Source organism: Argopecten irradians, chromosome 11, assembly GCF_041381155.1.
Source record: "Argopecten irradians isolate NY chromosome 11, Ai_NY, whole genome shotgun sequence".
Taxonomy (NCBI): domain Eukaryota; kingdom Metazoa; phylum Mollusca; class Bivalvia; order Pectinida; family Pectinidae; genus Argopecten; species Argopecten irradians.
This window is the reverse complement of record NC_091144.1, coordinates 27,945,646-27,955,872: the sequence shown is the minus strand read 5'-3', so window position 1 is coordinate 27,955,872 and position 10,227 is coordinate 27,945,646. Positions and strand designations below refer to the sequence as shown.

General features: G+C 33.9%; 1 protein-coding gene across 1 annotated transcript; it reads right to left on the bottom strand.

The window, feature by feature from the left end:
• Positions 1–4,865: 4,865 nt before the first annotated feature.
• Positions 4,866–8,346, bottom strand: LOC138334520 (uncharacterized). Its single transcript, XM_069283178.1, has 5 exons — positions 8,330–8,346; positions 7,803–7,917; positions 6,996–7,146; positions 6,046–6,229; positions 4,866–5,506 (listed from the first exon to the last, which is right to left on the bottom strand). The coding sequence occupies exons 1-5, from the start codon at positions 8,344–8,346 to the stop codon at positions 5,203–5,205; spliced, it is 771 nt and encodes a 256-aa protein (XP_069139279.1). The 3' UTR covers positions 4,866–5,202.
• Positions 8,347–10,227: the final 1,881 nt, after the last annotated feature.

Below are 10,227 nucleotides of genomic sequence, written 5' to 3'. Positions count from 1 at the left end.
TTTGATCTTCGAGTTGATCCCATTCTACATCAATTGTAAAGTGATAATTTTGGAACCACTAAACTCAATTATTACTCAACTTTGTGAAAAACATGGGGAAAGAATTGTGAACATCACTGAAAACTATGCCAATGTTGATTCTTTGTATGGTGACAATGTCTGTTACATCACTGGCCACCCCGAGAACATCCTGAATAGTGATTTTCTTGAACAACTTGTAGATAAATCATGGGTAAAGGAAAACATTGTAATTGTTGTCGATGAAGCCCATTGTATTTTACAATGGCAGGATGACTTTAGGCCAGCATACAAAAATATAAAGAATCTAAAAGCTATATTTCCAAAGTTCACCATGGTTGCTATGACTGCTACTGTGAATTCAAAATCTGTGAAACAAATCCGCAAAGACTTGCAAATGAAAGGAACACTAATAAATTGCACGCCTCTTTTGCGTAAAAACATTTCACTTGCTGTAAAACCCAGGCCAGGTTATAAGAAAGACGAAACTCAAACTGCACCTTATGACTATATTTTTAAACAGTTATATGAAGAATATTTACTAAGTGTTGAAAATAAACATGATTACCCTGTCACAATTGTATACACAAAACTAATTTGGTGCAGTAGAGCCATTGATCTAGCTAAAATTCTCTTAGGAGACCATATGTACATTGGAGATCCAAGTTCAAAAAACAGTGTGATTGTCCAGTACCATTCACCCCCAGGATGCGGAGGTGAACCAATATATATTAGAAACATTAGGTTCGTGATGACAATCATATACGGGTGATATTTGCCACCATAGCTTTAGGTATGGGAGCTGATTTAAAAAAAATTAAAAACGAGTAATCCATGCTGGAGCACCATCATCTGCAGAAGGTAATTATTGTATGGAATATTCAGGGTAATAAATTTAGAAAAAATGCATTAAAAAAAAATGAAATTAAGATAAACCTGTTAAAGTTTCTTGAATATTATTTTTGTTTGTCATTTCTGTAAATGGAAATGGATGTCGAAAAAGATTATTGACTAAAATTGATAGGAAATGTAAGTTAATATATGAAACTAGGTATGAAATATGTAAATTTATACATATTTTCATGATGATATTTTTGTTCAAAGCTGATATCAGTCAGTGAATAAGTACTGACTGTAGGTCAGTGGTTTTTCTTCGGGTACTCTCTTCATTTCACCCATTTCAAACTTTGGACACATGTTTACATAAGTAGGTTTGTTAAGATTTTAACAAAATACACTCCAAAACATTACTGTTGTTACCTGGTAGCATTTGATGTTCTTTTTGCAGAGTACATACAGGAAATAGGAAGAGCAGGTAGAACCGGTGGGGAAGCAGAGTCTGTAATATATGTGAATGCCATGGATGTGTCCTCACAAATAGTCTCAGCAGAAATGAAGAATTACTTGAAACAAACCGAAGTCTGTCGTCGCAAATTGGGACCAAGTCCCTTCAGGATTGTTTTTGTTCTGTGTACTATATGTTCCATTTGAAGGTCAGCTGGAATATGAGTATCCTTTCCACCCCTCGTGTTTACAAATAGTCCATAAAAACTTTCATATGCTGTTTTCAAACTGTAGCTAGCCTGTTGGTGGCATAGGAAACGTAGGATTTCCAGGGCATATTTACTTCTGCTGTTATGAGCTTTGAACATCACCATCATATATTTCATACACCGTAACATCCTGTCTCTGTCCGGATTATGGATGCAGTCCAAAAATTCCATGTAGAGCAGTCCAAGCTGCAAGGTAACTTTACCGTATTGTTGTACGTGATCAACATCAACAGGTACCTTTTTAGTCTTCTTCTGTCTGTTCAACACATGCAAAGTAATATATTTGTTATTGCCGATTAGAACTTGGATTGGTGTCCTTGTTTCTTCGACCGTTGTAACATCGGTTAGGTAAGTGTTGACCTTTGCAAGGATGTAGGTATCGATGAAGGTATTCATGGTTTCATGGAACCATGGCTGGTGTAACAGGGTCCGGTGGAATATGTTTGGTTGGTTCTTTGTCTGTATCGTCAAGGCCAAAGAAATCGCATAATGCATCCACAATGTAAGCTCTAGTAAAAGATAAAAAATAGTCCTTGTCCACGTCATAATTGTTTTTCACATCTTGGTGGACATCATTGCGTCTGATGCGTATCTTCTCTCCATTTAGAGTTCCTGTCTCGAGACTGTTAGTACTGAACAGTTTACTGAATATAAGCGTGAGAAAATTCATTGCCATATGCCATAACTCGAAAGTTATTGGGGTGAGATCCCCGATTTTTGATCTTTCATCAAATGACCCAAACCGCAGCGACTTTGCTCCACTGAAGCGCTCTCTTGTTAACTGGTCTCCTCCAATATGTACCTGTCTATGGTCACGTGATCCGTAGATTGTATCTACAACATCTACATAGGACAATAAGATTTTGCACACATCACTGTACTGGGCCTCATTATAAGGAAGTATCTCCAGGGGCACAACGAGTGATTTTCCTGCCATTTCATTGGAAAATTGACCTTCCAAGACCTCTTTCCATAAGCCATCAAAGATCTTCAGAAATGGAATGTGATCCTTCGCATTTCTTAGTATAAGAGTGATGTAATCAAGCTTCAGCTTCTCTTCATCCAAAGGGTTAGGCAAAATTTTGTCCATAGTTAGATTTTTAACAATTCCTTGAGGTTGGTCGCAGAAATCATCAAATGCCAAGTGTTGTACAATAGCTGCTGATCCAAACCAATGCCTTGTGCCACCATGGTGCCCTTCCCTCTCATGTCGAACTCCCTCCTTGAAATTGACATTATCTCCAACAAGACGGAAACTTTTACCACCAGCTACTGCTGCCTGTAGTTCTTGAAAGCATGATGACCCAAGTTTTGCAATCTCCTTCATCACTCCTTCATACCCCATTGTGATTCCAAGTGCTTGAAGCCTGTCAAATACCTACAAGTTTAAGATTTACAGTTAAATAATTGTATAGATGTAGGTTACAAATAGAAATATCCTAAACATGATATTGAGTAAACATATCTAAGCAGATACATATAGTACTGGTCCTAACAATAAGTTATAATTACAAATATTTATTTAGTAATAACATTCAAAGATTTAGGCTTTGTGCATGAATTCCATGTTTAAAATGAGAAACATGTTTATAATCTTAGTAATATCTTGCACAACTTCATTTGTCAGAATCCATGATTCATCAATCAAAATGATTATAAACAATCTTCTTAAGTAATAAAAAGTAAGTGACTACGGGACTTATTACAATTTGAGGCCTCCATTAACATCTTATAAATAACAGTAACACTGTTCATGAAAGCCAAACAACAGGTCTCATTTCCAAAATTATTTGAACAGTCAATTATCCTATTACAATTACAGTGACTACAACAATTGTGAAGTAACAGTTAGTATAAACAATTGTTAGAACAAACAAAGAAACCAAGAAACTAAATCAATGAAAATGCATCCAGTTCACAATACCAGGTATCTTAATTTGTTAACCTTTATAAGTTCCTTACCCTTTCAGGAATTAATCATAAAACATGGTTCAACAATGGAAATATTATTGAAACCAAGTACATGATTAGTATTGCTCAGCCTCCAGATAATCACGTCAAATGGTCACATGGCACCAACATCATCCAGCTGTAGATTTCTGTGTGATAACTGCAGAGTTTCATTGGGCAGATCAAATGCATAATTCAAGAAATCTTCTTCAATGTCAAATATCAAGTTTGTCAAGTTTTATGTCAATGTCAAAATTTATAGTAACTATGGCTTCGTCATAATTAACACAAACATTTCATAACAACATGCTTAATAATGTTTAAATAAAAATAAACAAGCTGTTATCAGTGTAATAAAAGTGATAAATTTTTCACATGTATCACACTGATGTTTTGATTGATGCTTAAATCCATTTAAAAAAAATTTAAGCTTTGAAAAGCCAGTGCAATATAATGAATTTGAATTATATTAATATGATAATGAACTTGAATTACATGAATATGATAATGAAGAGTTTCTAATTTTGTTGACATTGTCAGGATAACACTGTATTGTTACCAACTGATATTTTAAATATAAAACAACATTCCTGCAGCCAACATGCATAATAATATGCTGTTGATGAAAGAATGTAATTATTTAAAGGATTTAAACACCTATCTTTTTCACATGCTTTCCAAAAAGCTAGAGGTATTTTTAACATAAAAACCAATGAAATCATTTTGAATCTTTTGTATTCTTTTATAATTTTCTGTTCAAAAAGAAATGTAAAAATTCTAATAAATACATGTACACTAAATGACATTCCATGATATTGATCTCGTCGTATTTGAATTCACCAATGAGGTACATGGTATTATTTTCAAATACAAAGCTTTCCTACTTCAAAAATCAATAATGTAGTGTATACAATAGCTACAAGTATATTTATGTATATTAGATATGCTCCGATGTTCCCCTTTTTTCATTTGCTATTACACTGTCACGTGGAGGGCGACATTTAGCATATTGACTGGATGCTTCCATTTTTAGAAACACCAAGTCAATATTCCCTATTGTGACGTCCAACCAAGTCGATATTGTGATTATGAAGTCGCAATACCCTGACATGGAGTTCAACAGGAAGATGTAGTGTAGTTAATCCATTTCTATATAACTTAGCACGAAGCCAACATTTAAAATAATAATCATATCTAATATACATATTAAGGACCTTTGTTTTGGTTCATATGCCCTTGTAGAATCTACTCAGGTGATATAACACCATATGTACCTCAGCAAAGGTCCATAATTGATAGATATATAATGGAAACGAAATCATTAAATATCATCTTTATGGAGAATAACAGTAACACTGAAAGCAAAAACATGTATCGAAAAAAGCAAAACAAACCTGAACAAATCACTAAAACGAAATGATGAAATGTACTTGTTTTCAAAATGTACCTTTTCATGTGTTTGTTCATCTTTCATTGTAATGCCCAAGACTTTCTGTTTTACTGAGAGTTCATTATATCTATTGTTCATGAGAATGCCATAAATGAGACCTAATTTTGGCAATACTTTCTTAATGACATCAGGAATTCCGAGTTTGGATGTTGGTATCGCCACTGCAAGTAGAGTCTCAGCAAGCAGAGGACAATCTTGTAGAAGTTCATGGCAAATTGGATTCCATGAAAACTATCTCAAGTCTATGTGTCGCGGATAGAGACTTCCACCTTTAACCGCCTTTGCACACGCACTTTGTTCAATGTCCCATATGAAATGTAACCTCACAGCCTTTTTCAAAGAATTCACTTTCATGATAGTGTTTGCCACAGTCTCCGTGTCGCAATACAATAGGGAATGTACCAAAGAGGATTTCTCCTCACATTTGATGTTGGCAAATGAGTCTGTACACGACAAATTTAGAGCGGTTGTTACCATGGGATCATTATGTGGATCATACGCTTTCGAAAAGTATGACCATTCTCGTTCCACATTCCTGAAAGAAAAATCATACAACTGTTAATGAAAATCCGCTTAATGAATAAGGCCCCGATTTCGCAAACCAAACCTTAGTCCATTTTTCACATGTGTTATATAAGGAGAAAAACTTAGTTATTTACTGAAGTCTGAACTTCAGTTTCGAGAAGTCATGGCCTGGACTGTGTAAGCCATTGCTCATCTTCATAATGACAAAAATCAGGATGTTGAGAGAGAAATAATGAAAGAAAGAAAAAAGAAAGACCCTGTATGTTCAAACACGCAGACTACACAATACATACATATAATTAGAAAATAATATTACAAAATACACATTGGAAAGACTAAGACCATGCCCACTAACTGTATATTCATAAAACTCATAATTTACAATGATTGAAATTGATTGGTTGTAAACATAACTTTGCATTTGGTATATAAACAATCTGTCAATGTTTACATGTGAATAAGTATCCTGTTAATGAGTTTAAAAGGAAATAAATTATTGGAAACAATCTGTCATATCACAAGTTTCTCCCTTGGGTTTCATTTCTGTACCTGACATTGATTATTGGCAGAGATGGAGTTGTCTGAGTTTGTTGTGTTGTTGTAAAAGTATGTTGTGGTGTTGTCTGTACTGCAACATCACACATGACTGGACGTCTGATGAATGGAGGTTGAGGTTGAGATGTTTCAAAGTTTAGCGACTTCGTCCGCTTGTATAATATTCTGCATGCATCTCCTGAAATATTGAATATGAAGAAACAAATATTAATCAAAACTAACATGTGGAAACACAGGGACCTGGCAATTTTTTTAACTACATATACATATACCATTGCTTAAACATTTTGTGTCAGGTCCCTGTGTATAGAACAGATATTAAAACAAATAAAGAAAACTACATCTATATCAATGGCTTTGTATCAAACAACACAAAATTGTCAACCTACGAGTTATTCTAAATGGTGGGATATTATATAATTGTTAAATTGTTCTAAATATGTCAAGGTTTGAGAGAATAATACTACAAGGATAAGAATGATAGGGATATTCTACCCTCAGGATCACAAAGTATTGTCAAGCTTTGTGTATGTATGTGTCTGTAATGTCTTAATTGTCATTACATAGGATGAGTTGTGTGTGTGTGTATGTCTTAACATATGTATGAGAATGATGTTGAATTAATGATATAGCTGACGGCAAGTAAAGTACATGAACTTGGTTATATTGACTCTATACTTTTTGTTTGTTATAGTTAAATTAGAACGGTACTTTTCCATGTAAAGAAAAGCATCTAGATAATGTGAGTTTTTGTGCGAGTCAATATTTTTATGATATACATGTACATGTTTAGAAAAAAACTTTTGGAATACATTAATATTTTTTTCCTGAAAAGCATGCATATGGTTAGTACTTGCAGTAAAATTACTATTTTGAGGTACCTTGCATACTGATGCTTTTCAAATGTATTTAGACTTTAGAGTCATTTTTTATTATGAAATTACCTGATTTGAATCCTCCATTATCATTGATATAGCTTGCACATCTGTTCCAGTATTTATTGACACCATCACTTGGTATGGGATTTTCTCCAACAAAACATTTGAGTGCTGCTTTCTCACTGTCAGTCCATTTCTTTTTATTAATCTCAATCAACTGAAAACAGGAATACATATTATATACACATACAATGTATATTACCTATTCAATAGGTATTCTGGTCGTACAGTGGTAATATAATTCTTGAAGTTAACCATGACGGCAGGACTCGCCAATTATGGTAAACCTTAATGGGGATCACCTTTCTGACATGGAACTCTGGATTTTTAACATCTTTCAGTCCAGTCAGCTGCAGGATTCACGTTATTGTTATATATTTGCTGTTATTCCAAACTATTTCATTAAATCATTTCATTTCATTTAATCCTGTAAATTTTTGGTACTTTCAATTGGATAAGTAGCATATGCTAATTAAGGACTTGAAATGCTAATTGGATGAAAGCTGAAGTACACCCCGAAGAAACCCAATGACCAGCGGTCAACACCTTGCAACTGCCTCACATGGGATTCAAACCAGAAATATTTTATATACATATATGTTTCTGTACAAACCAAGCGAAAGATTTTGACAAGTTGTGGACATCTTAATGACACCATGGTATATCAATTTAAGCACCAAATATATGATTGATTATGTGTAATTAGGATCATTATAATCCTTGATTTCCCATTTGCTATCAATGATATTATTAGCATCTGTGCATCTGTACACTACATTTAAAAGGGACATGAATTGACATTACAATATGTACCTCATAGTTTCCTCTTTTCTCTGCTTGAGATGGAGTTTTACCGGTTGGTGTAGATCTTAATCTTTTGCGGGTAGTCGATGCTGACTCAGAAGGAAAAATCCGGAATGAGGGAACCCTTTACAAGAATTCACAAAAAATTACATTCCACTCAGATCCAATGTCAATATGAAATTACATAGAGTTTGAAATAGGGGGTAATTTTCCATACAGAAAAAGGCAACATCTCAATGACAGGTATCGTTTTTAATGCGAAATTGTCTGTAGAATCGAATGAAAGACAAGAAAAAAAGATGTCGCAGCTGGAAAATGGAAATTTCGTCGTTTTTTCGAAGCTAGGTAGATTTTGTTGTCGGTCTTGTCAGAATGAAAACTACCGCACACATGATAATGCCGACGTGACAACTACCAAATTGAAAATAATTTAAATCAGTATTACTTTCTGATTATAAATAACAGCACGAGACGTGCCGATCATTCGTCAATTACGCGAATAAGTGGATTGTTTAGGTCAAGTGTTAAATGCATACCTGCCGGTATCCGCCATATTGGATTTGCATTACGTCACAATATGGCGGCGGTGTTCACCTGACTAAGAATAGCGCAGAGCTATCGGAGCATTCGCAGCAGGGATAACTGTAACGTTGGACATCGCACTTCTTTCAATTGTCCCGTCACATGCATTGATATTGTATTCCTACTGGTTGAAATGACATGACGTGATATACAGGATATAGTTGTTGGTTTATTACAATCTCCTTGTAGGTTTGGATAATAGAGTTATCGCTCTTTTTTCCAAACGTCATCAGAAACAATATGTTGTCCATGAAGCGTTTTGCTTAGACGACAGTGAAAGATACTGACAACAGCAGAGAGAAGAAATGTATTTCTATTATTTCACAGGAATTCACATAATAACGTATTTGAGTTGAGGCAAAATTGCAACTATTAATAAAGGTTATCATATTTTACGTGCATTAGTGTGAAGCATACATACATGTACTTACTTCATATTCAACATTGTGATATATCATCATTATATAGGTAATCCAATCTATGGTGCATAGCAATACATGTCAATACAACGACAACCAATCCTTTATCAATTAATAACTTCATCGGTTATTATTTTTCGGTCGCGTGTTACTCATATACAATATGTTTACGATAAATATTTTATTTGTTTTACGACTTAACAACTAGGAACACATTCGCCGTGTAGTTTTGAATATTTGTTTGTTTCTTAGCTGTTGTGATACCTCAAACACGGACACCAGAATAACCTGTGTTGTGGGTATCATTGCAAACAATAAGTTGACGACAATCCTTTAGAGATTATGCAAATGAAATAACTATAAAACTATAAGTTTTCTATAAGTATTAATAAAAGGTTTTAAAGTTTAAAAGCTCGAAGTCTCGATATTAAAAACAAAAATATTTCATTTTATACAGTACCATTACGTTGAAACTAATCTTAGTGTTATTATTAAATGTACAAACAAAAGTTAATACACCCATATTATCCCCTATGTGTACCTTTCGACTTTTACGGGAAAAATAAAGCTTTTAAAAAACAACCAATCTAAAACTGTTCGCTGTTACAATGGCAATTTTGCATATCAAATAAGGACATAAGTCATTTTAATTGTTCCCTGGAATGTTTTAAGGGGTGTATGTCCGTTATATACAATACAAAATAGTGCTCGGGGAAAGCTATCAAACCATAAAAATGGATTCGGTGTATTTTTATGTGAGATCTACGAAACGTAAGGAAGCGGAAGGGTTTCTCAGTACAAACAGGAGGCTATTTGTGAACGTAAAACTACAACATACCTTACTCCCAATAGGAGATGGATTAGGATACAATCATGCATGTGATAGGATCATAATACATAATTACAGTTGTAAAATTCAAGGTCACGATATTAAATATACTGTAATATACTGTAAAATATCTTATTTTGAAGACAATTTTTAATTGTCATATTTTGACATGTCTTCCTGTTTTTGTAGCTAATGTATTAACGACTTATTAAGTTAAAGTCAAATATTTTTAGTTACCAACATTTCTTTTTTTGTATATTTAAATTTTTGTGTATTTTTTTTCTTTTCTTTTATTATTTTATTTTCAATCTTGCGAATAGTATCTAAGAAAGTGGTATATGTGTCTGAAATGTTCAAAACCACCTTCATTTGAGTTTGTTAAAAAGCACGTAATCAAGAAAAGCCTGTGGAGGGCACCAGACATATTTTGTTATAGGATACAGGCAAAGCGAACTACTCTTATTGGGTTTCGTCGCACTACGGCCGAAGGTTCGAGAAAAGAACGGAAAGTGGGAACGCTGGGAATAACCTTAACATATACACTTATCACTTTAGATTTTTTATTTCATGTCAATATTATGATAAGATTTTTTATCACATTTTC

Coding starts and splice junctions, on each gene's coding strand:
- LOC138334520 (XM_069283178.1), bottom strand. Junction 6,230..6,995: donor TAATGGAGGATTCAAATCAG/GTAATTTCATAA, acceptor TCAATATTTCAG/GAGATGCATGCAGAATATTA. Junction 5,507..6,045: donor CTGCCAATAATCAATGTCAG/GTACAGAAATGA, acceptor TTTTTCTTTCAG/GAATGTGGAACGAGAATGGT.